This window comes from Sminthopsis crassicaudata, chromosome 4, assembly GCF_048593235.1.
Source record: "Sminthopsis crassicaudata isolate SCR6 chromosome 4, ASM4859323v1, whole genome shotgun sequence".
NCBI lineage: Eukaryota > Metazoa > Chordata > Mammalia > Dasyuromorphia > Dasyuridae > Sminthopsis > Sminthopsis crassicaudata.
Window position 1 is genome coordinate 415,699,614 of NC_133620.1, and position 16,027 is coordinate 415,715,640.

At 37.9% G+C, this 16,027-nt stretch overlaps 1 protein-coding gene and 1 long non-coding RNA gene across 2 annotated transcripts in view; one reads left to right on the forward strand and one right to left on the reverse strand.

Moving 5' to 3' along the window:
- Positions 1 to 4,806, reverse strand: part of LOC141539694 (uncharacterized) — a 30,925-nt gene extending 26,119 nt beyond the window's left edge. Inside the window, exon 1 of the long non-coding RNA XR_012481377.1 lies at positions 4,725 to 4,806. This is a non-coding gene — a long non-coding RNA (uncharacterized LOC141539694). The remainder of the gene's footprint in view (positions 1 to 4,724) is intronic.
- The window catches only part of MFSD14A (major facilitator superfamily domain containing 14A), a 34,982-nt gene continuing 23,601 nt past the window's right edge, over positions 4,647 to 16,027 (forward strand). Inside the window, exons 1-2 of the mRNA XM_074262777.1 lie at positions 4,647 to 5,170; positions 7,823 to 7,918. Of these exons, the coding sequence (XP_074118878.1) occupies positions 5,087 to 5,170; positions 7,823 to 7,918 (180 nt within the window). The 5' untranslated portion in view covers positions 4,647 to 5,086. The remainder of the gene's footprint in view (positions 5,171 to 7,822; positions 7,919 to 16,027) is intronic.

The window sequence follows — 16,027 nt, forward strand, 5'->3', positions numbered from 1 at the left end:
CAGCCCTGAAGTCAGGAGGATCTGAGTTCAAATTTAGCCTCAGACACTTAACACTTCCTAACTGTGTGACCCTGGGTAAGTCACTTAAACCCAATTGCCTCAGCAAAAAAAAAAAAAAAAGAAAGAAGAAGAAAAACTCTTGCAAAAGTTTTCCAGCTACAAAATAGTGAAAAGGTTGAGAAATACCACATATTTCATTTCTTTTTTATCTCTATGGGAATGCAAGAGATGACATTTTCCTTCAAGATGATTCCCAGTTCTATATATTCAAACCCTCATTTTTCTTGTGCTTCTGTTTCACATCACTAAGTGCCTATTGTACATTTCACAGACTTCCCAAATTCAGCATATCCTAAATGTAACTCATTGTCTTTCCCTTTTAACCATGGTCCTTTTCCTATCTCTGGGTACCAAGGTCAAAGGTACTACCACCATTCCAGTAACCCTGAATTTGCAACCTCAAAAGTTATGTTTGTCTTTATCCTACTTTACTCTCCTTTCCCCTCCACATATTAATCAGTATCTTCCCACCAAATCTCACCTTACTCCCCTTTTCTTTTTTCACACAAACATCGTTCTAGTTCAGGTCTCTATTGTCCCTGGCCTAGACCATTAAAATAATCTCCTAATTGTTCCTTTTGGCTCACATCTTTTCCCACTCTCACCCATCCTTCACATAGCTAACAGAGTGATATTCCTAAAACACAAATCTAACTATGTCATTTCCCTGTCCAATAATTTTTAATTTAATAATTTAAATTTAATAATTCCTTATTTCCTCTTGGATAAAATACTGATCTCTCTGGTATTTAAAGCCCTCCCTAATCTGTCTCCAGCCTATCTTACCAAGCTCATATTATACATTATTTTTCTTTACATTTCTATATTCCTACTTAATTTACCTAATTGCTGTTCCTCACAATCTATCATCTTTACATAAGCTAACCCATTGTCTCAGATTAAAAAAAGTTAAATATCAGTGTGTTAGGCCCTGATATACAGTGAATAAAACAAGCCATTTTCAGGAAGCTTCTATTCTAACAGGAGGTAACAAATACATATATACATATGTGTAGAATAAATAATGTGTAGAATAAAGGTTATCTCAAAAGTTTTTTTGGAATACTTTGTATAAAGAGGAGAAATATGAAAATATAAGAAAAATACAAGGTTATTTGGAAGAGAAGAAGACAAGCAGTTGGTTGGAGTGGAACGGAATCAAAGGCTTCATGAAGACTTCACTTGAGCTGCTTCTTGAAGGAAAAGGATTCAGTTAGATGGAGATGAGGAGGGAGTATATTTCTTAAATTTCATAAATATGCAAAGATAGTTGGGAGGTAAGATGTTTTGTGTGATAGAGGGGCCTTTTTGCCTGAATTGCCATGTGTGGAAGGTTGGAGCAGTATATAGTTAGGCTAGAAACAGGTTGGGGGTGAATTTGTTAAAGGTTTTCCTCTCTCCCTTCAAGTCTTAGCTCAAAGACTACCTTCTACATAAAACCTTTTCTGATCACTCCCAATGACTTGCCTACTTTCCTTCTGTACTCAGAATTCTTTGGCTAATTGTTGGCAGCTTTAGAAGCATCTGGAATACTGGTGATGGAAGAGTTTGCTATAAAAATTGGAAGTACTGCTGTGGCTGCCTACACACAGAAATGGCATTTGTCAAGTGGTCAACACCCTTTTCATATTCACTTTGGGCTATAATTTCTAACCAAGCTGTGTTTCTTGAAGAACTTCTGAATAGCATCACATCTTTAAGATCAGGTAACTTGGAAAGTCCTGCTTTCTCTTTAGCAAGCTTATTTCTTTCTTTGCTCTCAGAGCCTCTTCTTGAAGTGGGAATTGTTCAGTCTGTTGTAGTTTAATAGTGCATGAAGCACAGTTGTGTCATTCTGGCCCAGTATGTTTCTGGTTGCTGCCCATGATGGAGGTAGCAGCAGCGACAGCTCAATTCCCTGTAGACCCCAAGCCAGGAGACAATTCCATTTAGTGAATCTTACTTTTTAAATTTTGTTATGAAGAAATTTAATATTAACATTTGCCATCTTGACATCTCATTTTTTTGTGCTTAATTTTTTTCTCATTTTCATCATTTTTGTAAGATTTTGAGTTCCAAATTAAGCATATTTTCACATTAGTCATGTGAAAGAACCACCAGAACAAAAGGAAAAATGGGATGGAAATAATATGCTTTGCTCTATATTCAGATTCCATAGTTCTTTCTCTAGATATGGAGAGCATTCTCCATCATGAGTCCTTTGGAACTGCCTTTGATCACTGTATTGTTGAAAAGAGCTAAATATCACATTACTGTTAACTATGTACAAATGTTCTGGTTCTGCTCACTTCACTCAGCATCAGGAACTAAAGTTTTTCAATAGTCAAAACATTTATAAAGGATTGGACTTCACTGAACAAATGCAAGAAAATGTATGTGTGTGTGTGTGTGTGTGTGTGTGTATATATATATATATATATATATATATTTTTTTTTTTTTTTTTTTTTTGAGGCTGGGGTTAAGTGACTTGCCCAGGGTCACACATCTAGGAAGTGTTAAGTGTCTGAGGCCAAATTTGAACTCGGGTCCTCCTGAATTCAAGGCTGGTGCTCTATCCACTGCGCCACCTAGCTGCCCCCCAGATTTTCAAATGACCAAAAAATTTGACTAAGGTTTAAGTATATCATGTGTTGTGATGACTGCGTTAGCACCCTGGATACCTTAGAATCAGCTGGAGTCAGGATAAGCAAAAGCCTTTATTCTTGGTCTTTAGTGGTAAAAGTCAAGGAGATGGACAGTAGAAGTCAAGGGAATGGGCGCAGGATCTCTGGGACCTCACCTCTTCCTCTCCCACTCAGAAGTGACTGTGGCTAGTCTTCCTCCACCCCCTAGTCCCTCCTGTAATTCTCTGTATACACCAAACAATTGGGCCAGCACAAGATAGTGGGAAGGGCCATTTTCCAAGCATATTCTTATAGAGTATTGTCCAATTGGTAATTAGCCTTAAGTGCTCTATTGTTCCAACCTCAGTGCATTGACTCAAAAGAGAGTTTGAGCCCTTTACAATATGTAATGCTCACATATCTTGTACAATTGTATTCTGTCCTCTGTAAAGGACTTGCATAATAAAGCTACTTCCATGTTTGGGCAAAAAGTCCATTGAAACATTCTTTGATCTGGTTATAATTTACAATTGTTTTCCACAGAAAGTAATTATTTTCAATTTTCAAAAAGTCCATTTTCAATGAATGAATTTGATTTTATATTGTTTGGTAGTAATTGGGAGAGTGGAATCACAGAATCTCAATTTTTTCTTTATAGCATTGTTGTTAACTGTTCTGCTAGTTCTGTTTCATTCTGCATCTGTTCATACAAGTGTTCTCAGACTTTTCTGACACATTATAACACAAAAGTATTTATTCCATCACATTTTTATGACACAAATTGTTCAACTATTCTCCAAGTGATGGGAGTTTCCTTCATCTCCAGTTTTTGGGTTTTTTTTTGGCTATCACATCACTTCTTAAATCCTGTACAAATTTAGGGCCCTTTGTGCTGTATTTGGAACAAGCTTCTCCTTGTGCTAAAATGCTCCATATTGCAGGTGCTGGCCATAACCATTCCCATTGTCTACAGGCCTGACTTCCTATGTGGCCAAAATTGGAAAAATGCCTTACTCATTTTTTCCCCTTGGATTTTCCAATAAAGTCATTTTTAATTCTTTAACTAATAGATTTTTATTTTCAAAATATATGTAAAAATAGTTTTCAACACTCACCCTTGTTCCAGATTTTTCTCCTTCCCTTCCCCCATTTTTCCCCTAGTTAGCAAGCAATCCAATATATGTTAAACATCTATATATATTTCCATATTGATCATGCTACACAAGAAAAATCTAATCAAAAAGGAAATAAATGAGAGAAAAAATATGCAAACAACAAAATAGGTGAAAATACTATGTGGTGATTCACATTCAGTCCCTACAGTCCTCTCTCTGGGTGTAGATGGCTCTCTCTTCATCACAAGTCTAGTACAACTGGCCTGAATCACCTCATTATTAAAAAGAGCTACGTACATCAGAATACATTTGACAAACTTTCTTCTGCTCATCAACAAAATGGAATGATGCTACTAGATACTAGAAGAGTTAGGAAGAAGTGGTGAAGCAGTGTTCAAGAGCCTGTCTCAAGAAAACCTGACTTCAAGACCAACTTCTGTAACATAGCAATAGGATTTATATGGTGCCTTAAGGCACATACTATTTTATGGGCAAAAATCCGGTGAGAGAAGTTCTTGTTACATATAGAGACCGAGGCTGAGAGGCTCTAAATGACTTGCCCACACTTAACGCGGCCAAGCAAGAGTCCGCAGAAAGCTCTGAACTGTTCCCCGATCCGCAGCCTCTTCACTAGCCCCCTTCCCAGACCCCTGTCATCTCACACGCCGTTTCATGGGCCGGTGCCCCAAGAACAAGCAGGAAGATTAGGAAACCAGGCAGCTCGTGGGGCATAAACCACGGGAAGCTCAGGGAAGAAGAAGCCCTGCCAAGCCGGGATTTGGATTTGGAGGCGCAAGGCCTGAACTCTAACCCCGTTTGCCCCTTACTGCCTGTGTGACGTGGGCCCTCAGTTTCCCCATTTGTAAAGAAGTCCGTAGCGTCAGTGTCCCTTCCATCACTGTCGGGGATCCTGTTTAACACTTCCATCCGCGCTTTCTCCAGTACCTTAATCCACTCCCACGCACGCCTGCATCCCGTTTATCACCTCGGAACTGTAACGCGGTGTAAAGGAAAAATTAGATTAGGGCACTTCTGGCGGAGGACTTGAGAGAAGGGGGCGGAGCGAGTACAGTTTCCGAGAGGTTGGAGGAATCACGTGTTTTGGAGGCGGGGCAAGATCGGGAATCGCCCGACGTGACGTAATGTGACGCGACGAAGGGCTGGAGGCGGGCCGGGCTCCCAAGATGGCGGCGGTCGCCTGAGCGGCTCGAGCTTGGCTGCGGGGCTCGGACGCTGCGGGCCAAGCACTCGCAGCTCGGGCCAGCTGGGAGGGGTTCAAGCAGGCGCCGGGACTCGAGAATGGTAAAATGACTCAGGGGAAGAAGAAAAAGCGGGCTGCGAACCGAAGTATCATGCTAGCCAAGAAAATCATCATTAAGGACGGTGGCACGGTAGGTTTCGCTTTCCTCCGAGCCCCTCACCGGCTCCGCCCCGGACGGGTAGGTCCCCATCTCCACCGTGCCTCGCGGCGCGGCTCTTAACGGTCCCCGTCCTTCCTGGAGCTCGGGCCCCCGCGCCTTCCTCGGGCTTGGAGGGAGTTCCGAGCCCGGGCCCGGAAAGGCGCGGGCCGCGATAGGGGCCGCAGGCTTGCCCGCTACCATATGCTGCCTTCCGAGTACTGCGGCCGGAGCCTGGTCGTCTTGGGAACTCCGAGTCTCCGTTCTCCCACCGCAGCTTCCGGAGCATCTTCTCGCTTTGCGCCTTCCTGGGGAGGTGGACTTGTTCCCCGCCCCTTCGTCTCGGAGTGAAAGGCGTTTTTTTTTGGTTGTTGCTGTTGACCTCCGTGGAAAGCGCCGCCGCCGCGAGTTAGGAGGGCTCGAAGGGTGGGCCAGTTATACTGTGCGAGGGGGAGCCAGGCATCTGGGGGTGCGGGCTGTTGTGGTGGAGGGGGAACAACTGGAGGAAGGGTCTGCTTTCCAGAAGCCCCCGGCATCACAATAGGCTTTTGCGTGGGCTTTGTTTAGGAGAATTGGGCCGGTGGGAGGGAGGCCGCTGTTAGTTGGTTGAAAAGATCTATTCATCTTCGTTTTTAAACATTGAAAATTCATCTGTGCTGGACCGGGATGGTTTTTGTTGGCCCGAGAAAGAATAGAATAGTGAACTGAAAATGCCTTCCCTTTTATAATTCGTTTCCTGTGAAATCTCTACATAATGTATGAGAGTATATATGTATGTATGTATATGTTTGTCTAAATCTGTGTCTCTGTGGTTGTGTCCGTACGTACATACATGTATATATCTACATAGGTGTGTATATACATGTTCTCCACACGGCCTGTCAAACGAATCTGCAGTAAGTAATGTCAGGCAGTATTCATATCCGTGTACCTGTGATGCACACAAACACGTAGACAGGTGCATATGTAGATGTGCGTTTGTAAATGAGTATAAACTTGGCCTTTTAAAAAGCGTTAGGATGCCTAGGAAATCTTCAGGCTAAGTGAAAAAGTTAATTTTCTTATTTCAAAACATTGATGTGCTAAGAGCTCTGGGAAGTTTTGTTTAATACATTTATGTAGTTTTCCTTAATGATATTTTCCTTCTCTGAAAATTACTTAATATAGATATTTTACATATTAGCTTTGCGAATATGGACAAATTGAATAAGCATGTGGACGAGACCAGTGATTCCATAGATGAGGAAACTGTATTTGTCAATATAAAGTGGCATCTCCTCTGCGATCAATGGCTTTTAGAGAGCTGCCTGAGCGTTGAGTTAATTGACTGCCTAGGGTCACGGAACCAGTGTGTCCGAGACAGGACTTTTTAATTCAAGTCTTCCTGGCTCTGAGTTCAGATTTCTATTCACTGCAACTCTTCATAGGCAAATCACTTAATATAGTCAGTCAATAAACATTTATTAAGTGCCTAGTATATGCCAGGTTAAGCATTGGAGGCAAAAAAACAGCTCCTCCCCACTTGGGACTTTCAGTCTGGGAAACAATAAAGAGGGACTATAAACAAAAATCTATATATAGTATAAATGGGAAATAATTAACAGGGGGGGATGTCTCAGAATTAAGAAGGATTGGGAAAGGTTTCCTGGAGATGTTGACATTTTAAGTTGGTAAAGATAGGAAGCGAGGGATGCCAATAGGCAGAGATGAGGGAGAGCTTTCCAGATATGGAGGACAACTAGAGAAAACCTCCCTGAGCCAGAGATGGGAGTATTCTGTTTGTGGAAAAACAAGGAGGCCAGTGTCCCTGGCTGGAAGATTATATAACAGGGAATAAGGTATAAGGAGACTGGAAGGGTAGGAGGAGATTAGAACATGAAGGATTTTGCATGCCAAACAGAGGATTTTGTATTTACTTTAAGGTGCAAGGGAGCCATTAGAGGATATTGAGTATAGGAAATGGGTGGCCTGTGCTTTAGGAAAATCATTTTGATAGCTGAATGGAAGATGATTTGGAGGGGAACAAGATTTGAAACAGGCAGATTCACCAGCAGAACATTAGAGTAGTGCAGGGATAGGAGATGAAAGCTTGATAATTTGGAAATCAATGAAAAGTTAGTAATTAGATTTGTGGGAACTGATAAGCTCTATCACCAAGTGAAGTAATACAGGAGAAGAGAGGAGGACCCAGTATAGAACTTTACCATTTTCATATAGTTCAAATCACACTTCACTGAAAACTTCTAATGTCAGAATCACATTCTATCGTAAGCATTGGATAGAAATATATGTTAGATTTCCAAGGTGATGTATTTTTTACTATATAATATAAATGTACTAATTGGAGGCTTTTTTTAAAGTTACAGATTATTTTAAACTGATACTTAAAAATATAAGTCTAAGAAGTTCAAATGATTTTTCAGTCCACTAGAAATCCATCAAAAAGGGCATTCATCACCCCAAAAATCCAACTTTTTTGGTTGTCACCTTTCATTTTGAGCATTGCTTCTAATTTTAATGACCCATTCTAAATTCATTGCTTGTAAATTTTTTAGAGAAATGTTTATGTGCTGCAAAAAATGTGATGTTGATCTTGCAAGGAACTAAATGATGATTTTTGTGCTTTGTTTTTTCTCTTTCTTATAGCCTCAAGGAATAGGTTCACCTAGTGTTTATCACGCGGTTATAGTTATCTTCTTGGAGTTTTTTGCTTGGGGATTATTGACAGCACCTACCTTAGTGGTAAGTAATTTTTGGCTCATCTTATATATCTGTTAATATGCTTACCCTTCTTTCCCTAAGAACTCAGAAAATGTTGTTACTCTTTCCCAGAACTTAATTACTGTCCTTGATTCACTTCCTCCAATACCTTTCATTTCTTGCAATCAGCTTCTTTCTACCATTTTCATTCTTTCCCTCTTCATTAGCTCTTAACTTTTTTCCTAAAGATGTCTCATATCTTGCTGTCCTTTCTTTGCAACATTTGGTGGTGTTAACTTTTCCTGTCTCCTTAAACCTCTAAACATTACACTATTTCTTTATCTTTTAGTAGTTCCTCTTCTTTCTTAAATATTACCTTTTAGCTAGTTTTTTAGTTCTTTGTACTATATTCTACATATTCTCCCTCATATATTTTCCTTTAACTTCAGCAAATTCCCATATCTTCAACCTGGCCTTTGTTTCACATCACTTTATTCAAGTCATACAGAATCTGAGACTTGGGAGAGGACGACCCTCAGAGTTCATCTGTTCTAACCTTGTGCCTGAGACCTGCATTCTACAGTCTACCCTATATGTAGCCATTTAGCCTTCGCTTCCATGTTATGGGAATATAAAAATTAAAAAAAATTAAGGAGTTAATACTTGATTTAAATTCACAGTTTTTCATCACACAGAAAAACACATAAAATGTCATGAATTCAGTTCCCAGTCAACAGTCTCTCCTCCTCAGCTCTTTCCCTTATCTTAGGCTTCTGCATGTCTGTTTATAGGTACTCAAAGATCCCAGCTTCTCAGGTCTTCAGTCTGTTTCATTTCCATGGTCTCTTCCTGTGCTCAGCTATACAAAGAGATGGTCATCATGGTCATTCCATCTTACCATCACTTACGCATCTTCTATTTCCATGAAAATGAATTCTGACATTTCTTTACCTGATCATAATTTTCTGTTATTCTATATTTTCCTCTGCTTTATGTCTCCAATTGTGTTTTTGTTTCCACACTGAAATCCCAAGGTCCCTTGTCCTGTCGATTTAATAAATATTTATTAAGTACTTCCTATGCTCTAGGTGCTAGTTCTCATCTGAAAACCTTGTCTTGTATTTAACTAAAAAAAAAAAACTGAGGCCATTTGATAAAGACTCATTCTTCTCTCCCTCTTTATCTTATATAGCATTCACATAAATCTTTCATGTTTATTTCTTCTTTCTCTCCTGTCTTTCACATGAAAAGGTATCTCTTTATGCCAAGGCTAGCTCTGATTCCATTTCATCCATCCTCTCCAGCATATACTGCCTTTTGTATCATCCATATTTTTCCTAATCTTTAATCTCATTTACTGACTCCTATCCCTGCTGCCTACAATTAGAACTACATCTCCCCTTTTTCTCCCAGCCTAAAAGAACTCTCATTGGATTTATCCCTTTATTTCATTTATTTATCCTTTATTTCATCTATTCTTTTCAGCTAAACTTCTTGAGGAAGCTGTCTACAGTTAGCATTTACACTTTCTTAACTCTCTTAAATTCTCTGCAGTCTGGCTTCCAAACCTCATCATTTAACTAAAGCTGCTCTCTCCTTAGTTACCAGGAATTTCTTAATTACCAAATCTGAAGGTTTTTTTTCAGTCCTCACATAGTTATCTTCTAGATAACCTCCCTCCTGTTGCTCACATGCATCTCCATATTCCTTCCCTTGAGTGATCTCCCTCCTCTTTCTCTTAGTTTCCCAACTTGAAGACTGAGTCCCCTAGCTGATAATATTTTACCTTCTGAGGTTACTGTCCTTTGACTTTAGGGCCAAGATGATTGCCTGAATGGAGACAGACTGCCTAGCTCCCATATAAGCATCCCAATAGAATCTTGTACAAGAATAACTAATAGTAAAGAAATCCAACAAGAAAGAAAGCCAAGATGTCAGAGTGATAGGAAGCAGTGCAGGAGGTTCCCCTCCAAAACTCTTTAACAGATTTAGAAATTCTTCAAATGGAGGAATCCAGAAAAAGTCACATTGAATCATAGGGCAATTGATAAGAAGGTCTGTGGATTTGAGGGATAATGCTGAGGCAAGATTATTCTGACTCTTGATACTCCAGAAAGAGACAGTGCACCAAGGCAAGAAGAGGTCCCAGCTATACTAGGACAGTGTAGCAGGGACAATTGCAAACTGGCAGTTTTGATATTCATTTCTGGGTCACAGATCTAGGGGAAGTGAGGAGGGGATCTTTGCATGGGAGTGATTTTCTTAGGTAGAGAAACCCTGGGTGATTTGTATAGAAAGAAGGAAGTTCCTAAATCATTCAGCAACAGCAGTGGTATGAATGATTCAGTCCCCAAACTCGGAGCAAGACCTCACTTCTAGCATCTAACCCAGCCTGCAAAGGTAAAAACCAAGGCAGGTTTTGGGATTTGGGATTCAAGGCAGGAATCCCAAACCTGAGGGGAATCTCAATTATTCCACTCTAAATCAAGAGAGATTTTCACCTGGTTGATAGATAGAATCTAGCAGCAGACCCCTCTTGTATAGATCCAAGTCTGGGGCAGGAACTTGCGAACTCAGGCCTAGGAACAGCTTATAGTTATCCAGCCTGCCTTTGAGATCCTGGAATAACAGAATACATAGTAGCATAGGAAAGCCACAAGACCATCTCTAACCTTCCCTCCAAAAGTGTGGCAGAGTCCAATCCTAATATGAAGTCTGAAGTCAGGAAGTGGGTTGGAAAAATGAGCACCAAAAAAAAAAAAAAAAAAAAGGACTCTATATGAATGTTATGGAGTATTGCTATTCTGTAAGAAATGACTAGCAGGATGATTTCAGAGAGGCCTGGAGAAACTTACATGAACTGATGCTGAATGATATGAGTAGAACCAGGAGATCATTGTACATGGCAACAAGACTATACTAGGATCAATTCTGATAGATGTGGCTCTCTTCAACAATGAGATGATTCAAACCAGTTCCAATTGTTCAGTAATGAAGAAAGTCATCTACATCCAGAGAGAGGCCTGTGGGAACTGAGTGTGGACTACAGCATAGCATTACCACTCTTTCTGTTATTGTTTGCTTGCATTTTTGTTTTCCTTCTTAGGCTTTTTTCTTCTTTCTAGATAAGATTTTTCTTGTACAACAAGAAAACTATAAATATGTATACATGTATTGGATTTAACATATACTTTAACCTATTTAATATTTATTGGACTACCTGCCATCTAGGGGAGGGGGGTTGGGGGGGAGGAAGGGAAAATTTGGAGCAGAAGGTTTTGCAAGGGTCAGTGCTAAAAAATTAGCCATGAATATGTCTTGTAAATAAAAAGCTATTAAGAAAAAAAAGGACCCCACCATAATGGACTATTTGACAGATGCTCAAGATACAAATGCAAAAGGCATAAAAAAAAATTTTAAAAAAACCCATCTAGAACAGACCTGAGAGAAAAGCAAAAGTTGGCCACAAACTTAGTTAACTATTCCTGAATGAAATGAAGGAAGAATTTTTTTTTTGAAGAGTTTAAAATAATTTTATAGATATAGGTAGACATAATGAGAGCACTTGAGGTTGGAAAATTGGAAGAGATAAGAGCTGTAGCAGACAGTATTGGAAAGGGACTTAATGGCTTAGCATAAGAGCTTGCCAAGCAACAAACTCCTTGAAAATTAGAATGAACCAAGTAGAAGCTAATGACATCATGAGTCAAAAAGAAATACTAAAATTAAAAAACTGGAAAAAAAAAAGTAAGGTTTCTTATCACAAAAGCAATTAACTTGAAAAACAAGTTGAAGTGAAAAAACTTAAGATCTTAGACTATCACAGTAACCCCCCCACAACAAATAAAATAAAAAGAGCCCAAGAAATTTCAAGAAATCATGAAACAAAATTTCATGAGTCCCTTAAAACCAGAGGGCACAATGAAAATATAAGGAATCCATAAGTTACGTCCTGAAAGAAACCTAAGATGAAAACTCTGTGGAACATCATAACCAAAATCTAGACCTTAGAGTCAAAAGAAAAATATCCTGCTGCCATTCAGAAAGTAAGAATTCGAGTTCTGAGGAACTACAATCGGATTACACATGATTTTAGCAGCCACCATACTAAAGGAACAGAAAAATTAGAATATAATGTTCCATAAGGCAAAGGATGTGTGGTTATGGCAAAGAATAAAACTTAACCAGCAAAACTTAATATGATAAGGGAGGGAAAAGGAAAAATGGGAAAAAATGAGGGAAAAGGGGGAAAAATGAACTTTAATTAATGTTTTAATTTAACACATTCTAAGGAAAATACCAAAAACTTCAAATTTCAAACAGAAAGAAGAGAAACAAAAAAGTAAAAATGAGTGAACATTGTTAAAGCACCAAACAACAAATAATTGCTTAATGTGGCTAATATGGAAATAAGTTTTACATGACTTCACATGTATAATCTATATAAAATTACTTGCCTTCTCAAGGAAGGAGGAGGGGAAGATAAAGAAGAAAATTTGACACTTAAAAAATTTTTTTTTAATGTTAAAAATAATTTACAGGTGATTGAGAAATAGTTAATGAAATAAAAATATGTTGGGGGGAAGGATAAACTGCTTACATTGAAACGAGGGTAAACTAAATTTAGCAAACATTTTTTTTTTTTTAATTAAAGCTTTTTATTTTTAAAACATATGCATGGATAATTTTTCAACATTGACTCTTGCAAAACCTTGTGTTCCAAATTTCCCCTCACCTCCTCCCTATATGACAAACAATCCAATCTGTTAAACATGTTTAAAAAATGTTAAATCCAATATATGCATACATATTTATATAATTATTGTATTGCACAAGAAAAATCAGATCATAAAGAAGAAAAGTGAGGAAAAACAAAATGCAAATACACAACAAAAAAAAGAGTGAAAATGCTATGTTGTGATCCACACTCAGTTCCCACAGTGCTCTCTCTGGATGTAAATAGTTCTCTTTGATACAAATCTATTGGAATTGGCCTCAATCATCTCATTGTTGAAGAGAGCCATGATTTTCGTTTAATCTTGTTATCAAACATTTACAAAGTATCTCTTGTACTAAGCACTGTGCTTAGTCCTAGAATGCAAAAAGAAGCAAAAGGCAATTCCTGGTCTCAGGGAGCTTACAATCTCAGGGGAGAGGTAAGCCTAATATGTTTACAAATATATTCAGAACATGTTATATACGGCATAAATAGGAGAGAAAGCTCTGAAATTAAGAGGGGCTTCTGCCCACTAACTTTCTTTAAAAGGTAAAATTCTGTCACCATCAGGATTCATAAGAGGAGTTTAAATTACACTGTGATTCAAAGCCTGGAAATAGTTCTGTTATGTCCTGATGATCTTAAGGAAAGAATGGAAAGAGGGGAAGAGTAATATACTTAGAAGTTAGTGGGCAGAGGAAGGTTAGGGAGAATTACCTCACAGGCAGGATCCACAAGTAGACGTCTACAAATGGAGTCAGAAGGCTTGAGTTCAACTTTGACCTCAGGCACTTAGTGGTTGGCCCTTAAATCACTTCTCTGTTTGCCTCAGTTTCCTCAACTTTAAAATGAGGTTAATAACAACAACAGGCTTTTGAGGAATAATGAGATAATGTTCATACAGCACTTTTACCACCTTGCCTGGTACATAATGAGTACTGTGTGTATTCTTATTTCTACATACCACTACCACACACACACACACACACACACACACACACACACACACAACACACACAGAGACCCCAGTCAGGAGGGAAATAGGGAAATAAAATGGAATTAGAGGGAGACAGATTAGTTCTCAGTAGGTACAAAAATATACCTGTCTTTGTGGTGGTAAAAGATGGGAATCTGAATCTGAGACATTTCTATAATTTGGAGAATGAATGAGCAAGTTATGGAATGTAAATATGATGGAATACTATTGTGCTGTTTTCAGTATGATGATCAATAAGGATTCCAGAGGACTGATGATGAATGAAACATACTAGTCACCTCCTGCTAGAGAGATAAAGGACTCAGAATATAGAATGAGACACATAACTTTTTGGACATGACCAATGTGAAAATTTGTTTTGATTTATTTTCTACATACAAATATCCAGTGTTCTAAACCTTAAAAATTCTGAGGAGCTTAATCCTGGGACAGAGAAATCAGCCCAGATGACCCAAGGCAAGGCCTACTTATAGGGACTATCATACTGTGCAGTAGGGGGCAGAGTCTAATCTTGGCACAAAGCCTCAATTCAGAAAATAAAGATGGAGAATTAAGTAAATCAAAAAAAAGTCATTGCCAAATTTTAAAAAATTATAATTTAGAGGAGCTTAAAAATTTAGTGGAAAGAGAAAGCTTAACTTCAAATTTATTTTGGAAATACAGAGATTCAAAGGAAAAAAGGATTTTCTATAAGGAATTCCTAAATATCTAAAAGATAGGAATAAATAGATAAATATGAATGCTTAAGGAAAGAAATATAGGGAAAATAAGTAATTTAGTAAAAACAGTTATTAAGTTATTAATTTTATAAGTGAACTAAATTAGTGATTATTAGTAAAGTATTAGCTTACCCAAGCTACATACTTTATGTTTGCATGCATGCAAATCAATATCTGCATGATGCAGCAATAAATATTACAGTACTCCCCCAAGGATAGAGCTCAGGCAAAAAAAACAAAAAATAGTAAATAAATAAAAATTAGAATAAAATAAAATTTTAAAATAGAAGAAAGTGTAAAATATTTAATTTTTTAAAAACTGACTCAAAAAGAACAAGAAGAGATCATTTTAGAATCATGGAGTTCTCCAAATACATGATTTAAAAAAAAAAAAATCCTGAACATTTTATTTTAAGAAAAGATAAATAAAAACTGCAGAGCCAGAAGCAAAGTGAAGACAGAAAGCTTTCACCAGTCACCATTTGAAAAGGGAAACTCCATTGATGTTAGCAAAATCCAGAATTTCCGTGTCAAAGAAAAAATAGTTAAACCATATGGAAAAAAAGAATTCAGCTACCAAGGAACCACAGTCATTATCACACAAGATCTGGCAGCTTTACTATAAATAAGAAATTTTGTACATTATTTTCAAAAGGTAGAATTAATATAGATATATCAAGAATAGATTATCCTACAAAACTGTTATCCTACAGTAAAAAACAGATTTTTAATGCCATGGAAGGCTTTCAAGCATTTTTTGTTGAAAAGACCAGAAATTTTCGGGAATTTTGAAATGGAAACACAATACAGCACTTGCAATTGACTTTATACAAATATCTCTTCATAGCCTAAATGTCTTCAAAAGATGGAGTTAAAGAAGAAAAACAGAATGTGGAAAAACAGAAAATGTGGGGTGGATTGATTTTCTTTTGAGGATTTTAGGAAAACGAGAGGATAAAAACAATAATACTGGTTTTCAAGAACAAAGAAGAGAGTAAAATTTCTTAATTGAGATATTTCAAAGGAATATACAAATATGGAAAAGGGAATGAACATTACATGAACCTCATTCATTTGAAACAAAACAAGGAAGGTTGAATACATGTATACAAATAGTTTGGGGTAGAAATGTATTAATTTCAACTTGAAACAAGTGAAGGATGCTTTAGGAAAAACCAAGTGTATTAATTAGCATGTAAAAATATACTTGGCCCTTGGAGTTATTTCATTTCACCCTGCTTTCACCAATGGCTTGAGAGATGACTAAGTTGAGGGTAACTGAACTGGCCTCAAACCTGTTGGCACTGTGGTGCACTTAGAGCTTGATCAGATTATCAAAGAAGCTGCTTGCATCCAGTGCATCCCAGGCCATCTAGTGTGAATTTTTGTCTTGTCACTGAATTAAATAACTTTGGAAGAGAGGGTGAGACTGATAACTTTGTGCAACTCTGCCTTTTTAAAATCCAATTTGTGTTCAAGTCAGCCATCATTCATCAGTTCACCCCAACATCACTTCTAGAATAAAAAATGAACATCACAGAACATCCCCATTAGACTGTGACAGTAGGGACAGTGCTTTTCTTTACGTCTCCAGTGCTTTGCATGGCATCTGGCATATAGTAGGTACTTAATAATTGCTAGTTGACTAACGGAATAGTTGTAGACAGAATAAACTTCCTTATCTTGAAAAGAAAATGAAAAAAAGGTACTGGAAACTA